The sequence below is a fragment of the Halichoeres trimaculatus genome, unplaced genomic scaffold, assembly GCF_033239565.1.
Source record: "Halichoeres trimaculatus isolate MK-OKI-2021-1 unplaced genomic scaffold, fHalTri1.1 fHalTri1_scaffold_5, whole genome shotgun sequence".
NCBI classification, from domain to species: domain Eukaryota; kingdom Metazoa; phylum Chordata; class Actinopteri; order Labriformes; family Labridae; genus Halichoeres; species Halichoeres trimaculatus.
The window spans coordinates 37,202,441-37,217,504 of record NW_027437183.1 but is presented as its reverse complement, the minus strand read 5'-3'; the positions used below and the strand labels follow the sequence as shown (position 1 = coordinate 37,217,504).

Genomic DNA, 15,064 nt, shown 5'->3' with positions numbered 1-15,064 from the left:
ATTTACCTATTGTAATGTTTTTCACTTCATACTTTCTTGTTTGTTACTGTTACTCTGTAAATTCCCCACTGTGGGACAAATAAGCTGTCAATTGACCATAAAAGATTTCAAATCCAGGACAAAGTGGACTAAATGATGTATTCACTTTTTTCAAAATCAAACTAAAGTACAGAGCTTGAGGAAATGCATTTAGTTGTGTTAAATTACCATGTACAAGATTAGCACTGTCTCATGCCTTGATTCTCAGAAAGAGACAGTGGACCCAGGGAAGGCCAGTCTAGCTCTGAGGAAGATGAGTTACAAGAACATGGAGGGCCCCATTGACTGAGTTTGCCTTGGGCCCCCAAACGACTAAATGCGCCCCTGTCTCCGTCATCCCTGGCGGGAGGGGCTTAGACGCAAGTGGAGGAAGAGAGGAAGAAACTTTTGAGATGAACTGACCAAAACAAAGATGGCAGCCTTATAAATCAGTTGTTTTAGATACAATCATTTCCACAGAGCAGCTGCAGGTCCCACAGTCAGAGGAGGTCTGATGATGAGTGCTGAAACAGGAACAGGTGAGTGTGTGGTCATCTCATAGGGTAGCAACACATTTCCTGCCTTGACCAGCTAATTTGGTACACAGCAAAAAGAAGAAAAAAAAGGCAAATAAACTTAAATCTTATCAAGTGTTTTTGTCTTATTTTCAGTAGAAAATGTCTTTGTAGATTTAATACGAGCCACATTCACCTGAGCAGTACAGAAAACATTTTATTTCAAGTCATTGAAGAAAAATATGAGGTCTGAATTGTATAAGCCCAACAATGACTGATATAAAGTGTACTGCTCCTGGATATTGAGGCTCATTCTTTTGAGAATGGCGCTGCAACCTTACCTTAACCAGTATAAATCCTGAACTGAAAAATGGATCCTCTTCATGGGATATTTGGGAGTTGTCTGACTAAAGAAGTGGGATAATATATTGACACATCCTCACTAGATGTGCACTCACAAAAGGGCAAAGCGGAAGAAGTGGGACTGGCCCTTTAACTCCAGGAGACTCTTTGAGCAGGGAGAGAGTCACTCCATCAGAACACAGAGTTGAAACATTTTGTGAACATCTGACTCCACTTCACTCACATTAATCACCATCAGGAGCAGAAACAACTATCTGCCTGGGCTCTGGCTGAGGCCCAGCTGCTGTTTGGCTGCTCATTCCTCCTTTTCCCTGCAGCCAGTCCTGGAGCCGGGCTCTGCGCTCTAATGTAATTACTTAAAGAGGGGGTGGGAGCACTTCATTTCTTGCACTTCTGCAGCCAAAGAAGGCTCAAAAACAGATCTGATATTTAACTGGACTACCTGGGGGATACCAAGGGGTTTGCCAAAAGTTTCTGTGCTGAAACTGAGTCGTTCCTTCCTGAAGCAGGAGGATGACACAGCAGCTCTCTGAGAAAGAGGAAAAAAACACCGGCTCAGTTTGGACTCACTTCAAAATACCAGAGCAGAGCGAGAGAATGATGCTTATTGTTCACTGTCTACCTGCAGACACACACACACACACACACACACACACACACACACACACACACACACACACACACACACACACACACACACACACACACACACACACACACACACAGAAGGGGCACAGGCTGAGTGTTCACATTTCACCTGTCCTCTACAGCCCTGGGCTCTGAGGAGCAGCCCTGAATCGGCTCCATTGTGAGAGGAAGGCCGATGAAGAAGAGGAGACACCACAGCGAGGCCTCCTGCCCACTCCACAGATCCCCACCGTGAAGAAAGAACACCTGATCCTTGGCCATGAGCTGGAGCCTCTGTGAGCACAGCTTCAGGAACATTAAAGTCAAAATGTCCCTGAGTCAGTGTCCTGCAGTCAGCTGGGTCTGTGTAGGGACTCTGATGGGGGCTGGAGGTCCTGATCTAACAGAGACAGATCAATTTAAAAAAAAAAGCTGCAGTGTCTGCAGCAAAATCCTACATCTAACTCACACTATGTCAACTCACACTATCAGAGTCTATCCTATCAGAGTCTTTCAGCTCAAAGTCTGTCCTTTCAGAGTCTGTCCATTAGTGTCTGTCCATTCAGTGTCTGTTCACTCAGAGCCTGTCCACTCACAGTCTGTTCATTCAGAGTCTGTCCATTCAGGGTCTGTTCACTCAGACTCTATCCACTCAGAGTCTGTCCACTCAGATTCTATCGACTCAGGGTCTGTCCACAAAGAGTCCGTCCACAAAGAGCCTGTCCACTAAGAGTTTGTCCATTCAGGTTCTGTTCGCTCAGATTCTATCAACTCAGACTCTGTCCACTCAGAGCCTGTCCACTCAGAGTCTGTCCACTCAGAGAGTGTCCACTCAGAGTCTGTCCACTCAGAGCCTGTCCACTAAGAGCCTGTCTGTTTAGGGTCTATTCACTCAGACTCTATCCACTCAAAGTCTGTTCATTCAGAGTCTGTCCATTTAGAGTCTGTCCACTTAGAGCCTGTCTGTTCAGAGTCCGTCCACTCAGAGTCTGTCCACTCAGAGCCTGTCCACTAAGAGCCTGTCTGTTCAGGGTCTGTTCACTCAGACTCCATCCACTCAAAGTCTGTTCATTCAGAGTCTGTCCATTTAGAGTCTGTCCACTAAGAGCCTGTCTGTTCAGAGTCTGTCCACTCAGGGTCTGTTCACTTAGAGTCTGTCCATTGAGAGTCTGCCCACTTAAAGTCTGTCCATTGGGAGCCTGTTCACTAAGGGTCTGATTACTCAAAGTCCTTCCACTCAGAGTCTGTCCACCCAAAGCCTGCCTGTTCAGAGTCTGTTCTATCAAAGTCTGTCCATTGAGATACTGTTCACTTAGAGTCTGTCCATTGAAAGTCCGTCCACTCAGAGTCTGTCCACTGAGAGTCCGTCCATCTGAGATGTGTCCACTTAACAGCCTGACAGATCTTGGAAAGTGACTCCACAGCTGAATCATCAGCTCTCTGAAAGAGTTTAACTCACTCTGAGTGTTATTACTTTCGAGAAGGGAAGAGTTATAGACCTGGCTCCAGGTTTTGCTGACTGAACAGGACTGAAGTATATTAGTGAGCTGGAAGCTGGTGGGCCAAAAAATCTTTTCTGAAGACAGTCTCCTTATTCAAGCCGCTGAAAAACCTGGGGACATTTCAGGAATTCAAGCATGAGAGGAGAGAGCAGAGCACCGTGGAGGACCTCTTAAACTAAACTTGAGGGTTGACACTTCCACAGGTGATACTTCAACCTTCTGATCTGAAGCTCAGTCTCCAATGGGACTCAACTTTTTTTTTCATGAACCCACCACAACACTTCCAGACCTATACCTTTAAGGTTTCTGGTCTGATCTTCCAGCAGGGCAGGAGAGTCTGTTCTTTTAGACATCAGGGGCCTGTGTCATAACTCTGGACAGGGTTTGATATGTCACCTTAAAGGACCCTGTGAGGAGTTTCTGGAAAAAGTCCCCCTTCTAGACATATTCCTAATCCTAATCCACACTTTAAAACGAGGTTATCAGCACCAGTAATGGTTATTTCTTAGATTTCTGATCAGGTTAGACCACAGACTGTGAAATATAACCCTCATCTTGCTCGGTTCAAAGTGAAGCATCTACAAAAACTCACAGCACAGAGGAAGCTTCAGTAGTGTTTGGCTGGATAAGACACCAATTTATTTATTAATATTTATTTATTTATTATGACAGATTTATTTATCTCAGACAGTTTCTGACTGAGGAAACAGCAAAGGGACCAGGGCTGCAGTGCATCCTGGGATATTAAGGCACTGCTGTAATGGCTCCAAAAGCATGAGAACTCAGCACCAAGAAAAAAAACAATAAGACAGTAAGTAAATAACCTCAGATGCAGAAATAAAATCATTTCAGAAACAAGGCAAACATCTTAAAAATACAAGAGTCCTGAATCTGTGGAAAAGAGAGAATGAACCTTTAGAGAAATCTCTGTCCATGTTCAAACCACTGATGGATTTTACACTCAGAGTTCAGTGATGGATGGAGTTCAGCTCTGACTGAGCAGCAGCTCCTCAAACTCACACAGTGTGTGTTAGCATGCTGAGGCTTTACAAAATAAATACCTGAACACCTGCTTCTTCACTTTACTTCACTCTCCTTTCTCTTCTTACTGCCCTTCACTCTTCATACTCTACTTCACTCTTACGCTTTATTCCCTTTAATCTCCTTTACTCATCTTCATTCTCCTTTATGCTCCTTTAGGCCTCAAATACACCAGAAAGATCTCCGCCTCATTGTGTCTTGACAGTGTCTGTCAACTTACACCAGCTGCATGTTCAGTCTAACAAACTGTATGACTGACAGACAGCTAGAGTCACAGACCGAGGAGTTCCTGCTCTTCCTACTCCATTGATAAGTCTCTCTTCATTCATGTTGGGCTGTAAAACCTCAAACCAGTTGACTCCTGGTTTGGCTCTGCTCATTACGTTTTTTTTTTTTTACCATTTTAGTCAAGATAAATACAAACTGATTTTGACATGTTTTTTTTTTTTTTTTGAAAGTCACTGGGTGTTTTTAGCTAGTTTGGAATGAAAACCAATCTGGTCCGTTTGCATGGCTGTGTATTACCTGCAACAAGACAGACCAGCCAGTTGATATGTTGATTTGAACGTAGGGATGGGTACTGAATTAGGTACTTTTATAGATATCCACTGAATTCCTGTCAAAAGTACAGGGAACTGATTCACGAAAAATCAAAAGGTACCATGTTTAGGTACCTAAATACATCCTTGTGACTGTGAGGGAGTGGGAGAGTAGGTGATTTTCCATGCTGGACATGAACACAGCTTTATAAGGATATATATTGGAAAAATAAATATATTAAAGTGAAAAAAACTTACATTTTATTATTTAAAAAATTGATATTTTTTACCACATAAACACAAAAAAGTACCGTAAATTGGTAGCGTTGAGTGCCGATACCAACTGCCAGGTATCGTATCGTTTCAAATGTGAAAGGTACCCATTCCTACTTGAATAAAAACCTATCTGATCCATTTGCCGTGATGGAAAAGAGATTGTGTCTGCAGTGCGTTTCTGTTCTATTATGGCAAACGGATCAAAAAGGTTTCCATTCCAAACTAGCTAAAAACACCCAGTGACTTTCAAAATAAAAAGCAAAAATGTGTCAAAATCAGTTTGTATTTCTCTTTACGTCAACAACAAACAGACATGATGAGTGGAGCCAGATCAGGAGTCAACAGGTTTTAGGTTTTACAGCCCAACAAGAATGAAGAGAGACTTATCAATGGAGGGGGAAGAGCAGGAACTCCTCGGTCTGTGACTCCAGCTGTCTGTCAGTCATACAGCTTGTTGGACTGAACACACAGCTGGTGTAAGTTGACAGACGCAGTCAAGACACAATTAGGCGGAGTCGGACAGCAGACGTATCTGGGGTATTTGAGACATTACTCTCCTTCGCTCTTCAGCTCTACTTCACTCTTCTTACTCTCCTAACCTCTTCCCACTCTCCTTCACTCTGGTCACGTTTCTACTCTCTGGCGTTTCTCCATCAGCTTCTCCTCCAAACACCTGATCAGGACTGGGTCAACCTTTGGGTCAAACTTGTTTGCGAACCAGTGTCCAAAGTTTAGGAGCCAACGGAGTTCAGCCGCGCCATAGATACAGACACTCCTCATGTGTGTTCCTGTGCATGCTGGGTAAAGACTTCCCTCTAAGTAGTTCCATTTGACAAGGCGTGTTTTGCTTCTCAGGTCTGTGATGTCCCCCTCTGACCTGGGAATGTGTCCGGGGACCCCTGGGACCCGGACCAGGGTGGCCCAGAAGTGTTCATCAGGAGAGTATGTGTCAGCAGACCACGACAGGAAGTCCTTCACCACGGCGCTGCTGCTGATGTGATCCACAAACTCCCGGGACAGGACAAAGTACGCGCTCCCGATGAACACCTCAAATCCGGGGGGTGGAGCCTGTTTGGCAGTGGCGGTTTTGACAGGGATTCGTCTATACTCGTACGGAACGTTTCTCAGCTCGTGTGTGAAGCTGAAGCGTTGTTTCTTCAGCTCGCTGGGTCGGCTGGACTCCAGCATGTTGCTGCCGTTCAGCTGCTTCAGCTCCGTCACCAGCTCGTAGTTTGTCTTCAAAGGAAAGTCCTGACCACACAGGTTGATGACATACCTCCACTTGACCTCTGACCTCAGCAGGTCAGAGAGACAGTTGAGGTCAGCGTTGAGCCTGCTGATGTGGGCGTATTCCACAGACTCCAGTTTGGAGGCAATGAAGACATTGGGCATGCACTGGGCCAGGTTTTTAACGGCCTTCACAAATGCCGGAGATGACTTCTGGTCGTAGTGGATGCAGTAGATGTTGTGAGGAGCGTAGATGGCGTGAAGGATCCGCTCCACCATGGGGGCGTTCTTATGCACCACCAAAGAGTAAGCCAATGGGAAACTCCGCTCGGTGTCTGACACAGGGACGTCATGGTAACCCCTGGCTCTGATAAACATCTGGCACTCTGCAGTGAGACTCACCGTGCTCTCGTCGTCCAGTTCAACGATCACTTTCCGTTTCAACTCCAGAGCCTTCCCGATCTCCACCGGGTCCAGCTCGTAGATGGCAGAGCAGTTGACATCATACCCGTGGTGGTTTCTGGACCAGCTGCCAGTGATCCCGTACGGCTCCAGATAGACGCCGTCCCTCACGGTGACTTTGATGTAAACCACCTTGAGCAGACAGACAGCCAGCAGGGACAGGGAGAACAGCAGACACCTGTGTCTCACTCGGTGGGTGTGGGGACTACATCTTACTTTCATTCTGGGGACAGAGATGAAAAACAAAGAGCATGGAGGCGTTAGTTCACCTGTGGAGGCTCTGATGTGGGCTCAATGAGGTTCTGAAGGTGCAGACTACAGTCCGCACGGTTCGGGCTCAGAGGGCAGGTCATAGGACGGATAGACTCACCTTGCTCGTGAGGTTTTTCATGTGCGGCTCTCTTGCTCTGCAAACATCTCCCACAGGTTCACCAGAGACCCTTCAACACAAAAAGGAGCCATCAGTGTCCAAACACCCCACACACTCACTCTGCTTTAACAAAATCAGACATTTAGAGCGTGGTCACACTGGCCATCCAAACCGTGTCGTGCTTGAGCACGTCTGCCCCCCTGCAGCACTGTTCCCCAGCTGTAGAGCACGGCCAGCGGTCACACTACCCCTACGTGAACCAGACTTTAGCGGGTATCACACACGCGCATGGCCCGCCTCCATCATCATGAAGCCTCTGTTTACATGAAGTGCGATCTCATCAGAGTCAGCAATGAGACACAGAGACCACTGCTACAACTTTACAGACTTTTGGACTTATGGTGAGTCGTTTTCACCCGACACAGCCCTCTAACACCCCCGCTTTGTCTAAAATGATTGTCGAGAGGCGCTCGTGGTGATTATACGTAATGGATCGCACGCGCTGTCCGCTTGCTTGTGCTGGTGCATGAAGTAAACCGTGCTGAAGCCCACCTCTTCGAAGCGTGCCAAAGCACGGAAGGGAATCGTGCTCAAGCATGGCACAGTTGCTGTCACACTGGGCTTTCCAAACGTGCTTTAGGGCTGAAGCGTGCTTAGGCGGGATTGGCCAGTGTGACCGCGTCCTTAAACACCAAGTGGAAACCTCTGCTGTGTCCAGGAGGAACAGTGTTGGATCAAAATGATTTTACTTCAGTGCCTTAACCCTTTAACTCTGGCTGACTGTCATTCTGATACAGTTTGTGAAAGCTGAGACGCTGCTCTTTCAGCCAAAACGTGGATTTGGGGGTAATTTCACTCAGACACTGAGGGAAGCCTGTAAATACACAAAGCTAGGAGCAAATGGGTAAAAGCAGAGAAAACAGAACTGAGCTTTCCTGAAAGGGCCAAAAAGGGTCCTTAACCTGGGGCTCTGGAGCCTCATGCAGCTCTTTGACTCCTTACCTGTGGCTCGTTGTGGCCTTTTATTTTTCTTACAGAGGGTATTGATGATTAAAGACACTGACACTAAATAAAATCATGCATTAACATTTTGTTGCACTAAATCTTCTGTTAATAAAGCCCACAACTGCTCTACTTCACCTCCTACAACATCAACAACCCACCAACTTTATTAAATTTCATTTTTTTTTAAATATTTGTAGACTTCTAATAAATAACCAAGACTTTGCATGTACAAATTCATACATTTGAAATAAATAAACAAATAAAACAAAAACAAAAAAAACCCTTGTGATTCAGATAATTATTCACTAGATTTTAACTGTTTGTTTGTAACTTTATGCACTTTATTGTCTTTATTGTGAAGATAAAGTAGATTTTGTGGCTCCTGAACGACTCTAATCCAGGTGTGCTGAGGCAAAATGGCTCCTAGGAGAGTAAAGGTTGCAGACCCCTGATCTAGATTTTTCTTTATGTATGCAATTATCTGTGTGTATTGATGCTTGTGTTGTGTGGGGACTTTTTCAGAACAGTGTACCACGTCTTGTTTGTACAATATGTGCAAAATTCAAAGTTCAAAATGTGCAGTAACCTTTTTAGAATACAGCACCATGCTGTGTAAGTGTGTGTGTGTTGTGCATTGTGTAATATGGTGCATGTATTTACTGTGCTATGGTAGAACAGTGTGCCATGTCTTCTCTGTCTTGTGTGAGCTTGGTTTGAGGATTGCACTGTGTGCTATCCTTTGTAGAACAATAAGCAATGGACTGTGTTTAACAAACTAAGGGACAAAGACTGTTAAATGTTTTACTTCATTCAAATTTGAAGTTCATCCTGTGAAAAGTGTTTCCATATTTGATTGCAGTGCTTTTTTCATTCACTAAACCTCTAAAATCCAATTGTGTTCTTGTGTTTATTTTTATTTTACACTGTTTTACTCTCATATGACTTGCAGTAAACAGCTGCATGCAGATTCTTTTGTTTAGTTCTTATTCTATTCCAGATAAATCCATTTGAATTATATCAGAATAAATTGTAGTTTCTCAGGCTGAGTGTGATGCATTTTTCTCATGCTAATTTCAATCTTAGATGCTAATACAGCTAGCTAAACAATGGCTGACAGGAGTGGGGATGGTTGTAACACATCTTCAAAAAGTATTACATCCCCTTATGTACTACTGAGAACATTTGATTGATTCTAATAATGTCACATAACATATAGGCGTGCAAAAGACAGACTGACAGAGGTGTGCCTGAAGATGTTTTTAAAAAAGCATCTGTTGAAGTCACAAAGAACATCATCATCATCAACATCAGTCAAATCAGTCACAAAGGCTCATAGAATCTGCGATGTTCCTAACAATCACTGCAGAAGCTGAGGGTCCAGTGGTGATCAGTGTACATTACTGGACCCAGTGATATCCCAGTGTAGGTTACTGGACCCAGTGATATCTGACCTTAGGTTACTGGACCCAGTGATATCCCAGTGTAGGATACTGGATCCAGTGATATCCCAGTGTAGTTTACTGGACCCAGTGATATCCCAGTGTAGGTTACTGGACCCAGTGATATCTGACCTTAGGTTACTGGATCCAGTGATATCCCAGTGTAGTTTACTGGACCCAGTGATATCCCAGTGTAGTTTACTGGACCCAGTGATATCCCAGTGTAGGTTACTGGATCCAGTGATATCTGACCTTAGGTTACTGGACCCAGTGATACCCGACCTTAGGTTACTGGACCCAGTGATACCCGACCTTAGGTTACTGGACCCAGTGATATCCCAGTGTAGGATACTGGATCCAGTGATATCCCAGTGTAGTTTACTGGACCCAGTGATATCCCAGTGTAGGATACTGGATCCAGTGATATCCCAGTGTAGTTTACTGGACCCAGTGATATCCCAGTGTAGGATACTGGACCCAGTGATATCCCAGTGTAGTTTACTGGACCCAGTGATATCCTAGTGTAGGTTACTGGACCCAGTGATATCTGACCTTAGGTTACTGGACCCAGTGATACCCGACCTTAGGTTACTGGACCCAGTGATATCCGACCTTAGGTTACTGGACCCAGTGATATCCTAGTGTAGTTTACTGGACCCAGTGATATCCTAGTGTAGTTTACTGGACCCAGTGATATCCTAGTGTAGGTTACTGGACCCAGTGATATCCCAGTGTAGGTTGCTGGAGCAGTAGCAAGGTTTCCTCCGAGGGGCAGGAGGAAATGTTGCTCCTCAAATAAGAACAAAAAGCCACCACTCTAGGTTCACAAACAGGTTGAATGTGACTTTGATTAAAAATACACACACACAGACACACACACACACACACACACACACACACACACACACACACACACACAGACACACACACACAGACACACACACACACACACAGACACACAGACACACACACACACACACACAGACACACAGACACACACACACACACACACACACACACACACACACACACACACACACACACACACACACACACACACACACACACACTGTTTTTGTTAGACCTCTGTGTTCTTTACACAGCTACACGGTAGTGTTTGAGCATACATACTGTTACAGATGAACTCTTGAGTTAAACAGGAAGTGAGTTATGGTCAGTCACAGAGAGAGACATTGTTCTGGATTGTTCTATTTCAATAAACCTCTTTTTGAGGGGCATGATCTCGGTTTTTTCTTTTTTTTGTTTAATTGTAATAACTTACATCACTTGGTGAGCACTGTGATATTCTTGCAGAGGTCTGAATTGGTGCCATTTGTAGTAAACACATGTGGGAACTTTGCACTAATGTTTGAGAAAGACTCAAAAGTTCAGTGAAGTTGGAGCTGAAGCAAAAAGTGTTACAACCATACCCGGTCTTCCCTGACTCCAGTTGTTAAAAACCTCCAAGTGTCGCAGAGAAATGGGCCACAGCGCTGACTCACAGGACATTTTCTGACCTATTTAAAGTCACAATATGAAATGATAAAAAGAGCATGCAGACGTTTTGAGGCTCAGATGTTTAAGGGTTAAGTGAATTTAGACTCAGAGCTGAAATACCTTTCACTTTCCTGCAGTGTTTAGTTTCTGCATGCTTCCTCCCTAACACACTCCGGACCAACATGACTGACCTACTGCTGCCAGTGTTGGTCTGATTTCTGTGACACACTGAGCTTCCTGATCCCAAACACCAGTTGAAGCAGAAACTAAACACCTCACTCAGCGTGGTTATAAAATTGAACTCATCTCAAAAGCTTCAGTATGCCAACAACCAACACACCAATAATGGTTATGGAGCAGTGATCTAATACACTTCATCAGAACAGAAAAGAACTTCTTCTTCCCTCTGAAATGTGCTTATTAAAACCAGAACGTAGTCCCCTGACCCCGGTTAGACCTGAAGCTACATTCCTGAGGATTCACACCGAGGGATTCCTACTTTTCCGTCCGCTTCTCTCTCCCGCAGCAGCCCCACTACGTGCTGGGTAAATTGTCCTTTTAAGGAATCACATGATGCAGCAAAGAGCGGAACACAGTTTACCCTCAGATCCTGGATCATTCAGACACGGACAGTAGTCACAGAGGGAGCAGACAGAGAAGAAGCCCTGAACTCACCACGCGTGAAGAAAGGTGCGCTTCTGCGGCGCAGAGCGCTCCTCGGTCCGCTGTGCGCCCGGGGAAGCTCGCGGACTGAGGGGAGTGTCGGGGGGGCAGAGTCCCGGATCAGTCCGCCCCCTGCCCGGTCACAGCTCACAGCACGTCACAGCCACCAGTTACATTCAGCACCCTGACACTAATGATTAACCTCCACCGCAAAAAGCAGGGAAACAGCAGACTGGACACGATCCTCATCAGTATGACTCAGAGACCACACACACACACACACACGCACACACACACACACACACACACACACACACACACACACACACACACACACACACACACACACACACACACACACACACACACACACACACCTAAGACGAGCCACGCCCTCCTGGAAGTTTTTGATGACAGCATTTGTAAAGTCATCATTAGATGTGACTTGATGCTGACTCGTCCTCTGGCCACAGACACACTTGAGCTTGTTTTTAGTAAAAAATCTGATGCAAAAACATCTTAATTCATAAATTGGGCTAAAAGAAAACACATTCAATAATATACAGATGAAAAAAGTGCAGGTCCTTAAGTGTCCACAAGACTCAGTTTCTTGCAGTGGGTCAGTCCCCATAGAGCTCCACGTCTACAGGGTGGGCTGGAAAGATTTACCCATGGTATATCTCTATTTTGTTTGCTTAGCTTTTGTCCTAGAAACTTAAAATTTTGGATAGTTTCTCTTAAAAGGCATAGCTTTTAACGTACCTGAGTTCATTTCTTTACTCATAATGATTGTCAAATATGGCATCGAAGGGTAAGCGCGACCAGATCGTGGCCTTGAAGGAGGCTGGACCGACAACAATGCAAATCATGAAAAAGGTGAATGTTTGTCGTAAGACTGTCTACAATGTCATGAAACGATACAAGAAGACTGGCAATACCACCAGCAAGCCAATCCCTGGAAGAAACGTTCAGTCCGGACCAAAGGGTTGTTAAGATGGTGAGGAAGGGAATCCTCTCAGGAGCATGAGGGCAACAGTAAAGGAAGTGAACATCTCAAGAACTTCACTGAGAAGAATCGTCAAACAGGATCTTGGACTGAAAGCACCAAAAATGCAACACAAACAACTGATTTCAGCTGCTTCTAAGAAAAAACTGCTTGACAGGGAAAATGATGCTGCAGGAGATCAAGAATGCCACAAACTCCTGGTTTGGTCTGATGAGAAGATCTTCACCGTTCAGGCAGTGGTCGATTCCCAGAATGACGGGGTTTATGCACCTAGTGCACAGCACCTACCTGAAGGCTGCAGAACTTATTTTTGTTGTCAGAAGCCAGCTGGAGTCATGGTGTGGGCTGCTGTTGCATCTGATGGCTCAAAGTCTCCTTTGGTCTTCATTCAGGAGGGTGTGAAAGTGAACAGCCAGGTGTACCTTCAAATGCTTGAAGAAAAAGTGTTGCCTTGGTGCATGGCCTCTTTGACTGACAGCTTGGCTATCTATACCTGCATTTCCACCTAGCAGTCTGAGTCAGTTCGTCTTGGTACGGCACAAATTTTGTCTCGTTTCCACTGACTTATCCCAGGACTGATCCCCAAATAACCGAGACAAATGGTGGGGTACCAGACTGAACCAATCCGCTCTCAGAAGGTGGAGCTACAACACAGCAGACCGTTGACTGGTCGGTAGAATCGTCACTTACCGTGCAACAGCAGCTGTATGTCTCCTGGCGGCACACAGACTTCTCTGAAACAAAGCCTGATTGTTCTTTGTATCAAAGAGCCACATGCCAATCACAGAGAACAAAATGCTGCATGTCTTCCATGTTGCTCTTTATTTACTGTGCTACGTTTTTCTTCTACGTTGGATCTATTAGTGGGATACACTGTGTTGTGCTACACTACATGCGGCTGTTGGCATCCAGCTTATACGTCGCCTACCACAAGGGGGCACAGTTGGCTGTGATAACGCGAACAATACCAAACTTAACCAAGCCAACCCGTACCAAACCATACTGATCTGAACCGGACTGCTTGGTGGAAACGGGACTTGAGGCTCTCTGTGTCTGTCAGTTGCTATCTGTGGCTGTTTGTGATTTTCTGTGTCTTCTGGTAGCTATCTGCGGCTACCTGAGCTAACTGTGGCTTTCAGTGACTATTAGAAGCTATCCCCAGCTATCTGTAGCTTTCTGTGGCTACTTGCAGCTCTGCAGGAATCTGCGGCTATTTGTGGCTTTCTGTGTCTATTAGTAGCTATCTGTGTCTTTCAGAATCAGAATATTTCATTGATCCTAAGGGAAAGTTTCATTTCAGTTACATCCCTTTTAAGACATTTCAGAAACACACAGTGAAATGGGAGTTCAGGAATGGGAGAAACTTGGGAGCTGCTTGTGTGCCCAGCGCCCTTTTATAATAGATATGAAATAAAAACATTGGGAGAAGAAAGGGAAAAAAAAGGTCAATTCCAGACTATGCCCCAACAGGGGGTGTAGTTTGAGATTAAGAAAAAAACGCCACAGCATATAAGCACATCATAACAACGAACAAAAACTCAAGAATCGCACATATGTCACTGCACAGACATTGAGGGATGCGCACGCAGCCTCTCTCGGGCATGTACGCATCATCCCTCTTCAACTAGAACTGTAACAGAGCAAAGAAGGCATTGAGTCTAATGTTGTGTGTGTGCCATGCGACTTTATGTGAGTGTTTGTGGAAGCCTGTGGACTTCATCCCCACACCGACTCAACAATGTCTCTGCTGTCCGATGATGCCAAGGCCACAGCTGTCCCCATGGAGACGGCCTCGAAGAGTTCTAGACCAGAGACAAGCCATGGAAGGTGCCGGATGGGATGGGGTAGAGCATCTGTCTGCATACCATCCAGGAGAGAAGAGTGTTGTCAGTCTCCCAAGGCTGATGTGGAGGAGCCAAAAATGAGATAAAGATTGTTAGGGTCAGGCAGACTTTCAGTAACTTTCTGTCTGCCTTGGAGTTTTTACTGGTCATCTCTGTGGCGATTCCAAATGACCTAATTTGGTGGCCCATTACAGCCAAGCTGAGCTGACAACTTCTCCAAGTTGTTATCCATCCTATCCTGCCTGCGATTAGGTTCTATCTGCTATCTGTGTTCATCTGTGGCTAACTGTGGTTGTCTGTGTCAACTGCGGCTCTTTGTGTCAATTAGAAGCTTTCTGCAATTATCTGTGGCTATCTGTGGCTTTCTGGGTCTTTTGGTTGCTATCTATGGCTATCCATAGTTTTCTATGTCTACCAGCGGCTGTCTGCAGGTATCTGTGGTTATCCATGTCTATCTGTGGCAATCTGCAGGTATCTGCAGCTATCTGTGGCTATCTGTAGCTACTCTTGACCTGCTTGTTGTCCTCACAGTATTCAGTGATGAGGAGTCTAATGGACACCGGATGTGAAATAGCTTTGAGATTACATACAAAGTCAATGCAAAGACGCATTCGGATGCCGATTCGCCCCGGATGGCGCGTAGGACGCATTTGGAATGTCGGCGTGTTTG

The 15,064-nt window shown here is 45.2% G+C and overlaps 1 protein-coding gene across 1 annotated transcript; it reads right to left on the bottom strand.

Moving 5' to 3' along the window:
- Positions 1 to 5,361: 5,361 nt before the first annotated feature.
- Positions 5,362 to 11,625, bottom strand: gcnt4a (glucosaminyl (N-acetyl) transferase 4a). Its single transcript, XM_074670831.1, has 3 exons — positions 11,557 to 11,625; positions 6,941 to 7,010; positions 5,362 to 6,793 (listed from the first exon to the last, which is right to left on the bottom strand). The coding sequence occupies exon 3, from the start codon at positions 6,790 to 6,792 to the stop codon at positions 5,506 to 5,508; it is 1,287 nt and encodes a 428-aa protein (XP_074526932.1). The 5' UTR covers position 6,793; positions 6,941 to 7,010; positions 11,557 to 11,625; the 3' UTR covers positions 5,362 to 5,505.
- Between the last annotated feature and the right edge of the window lie 3,439 nt (positions 11,626 to 15,064).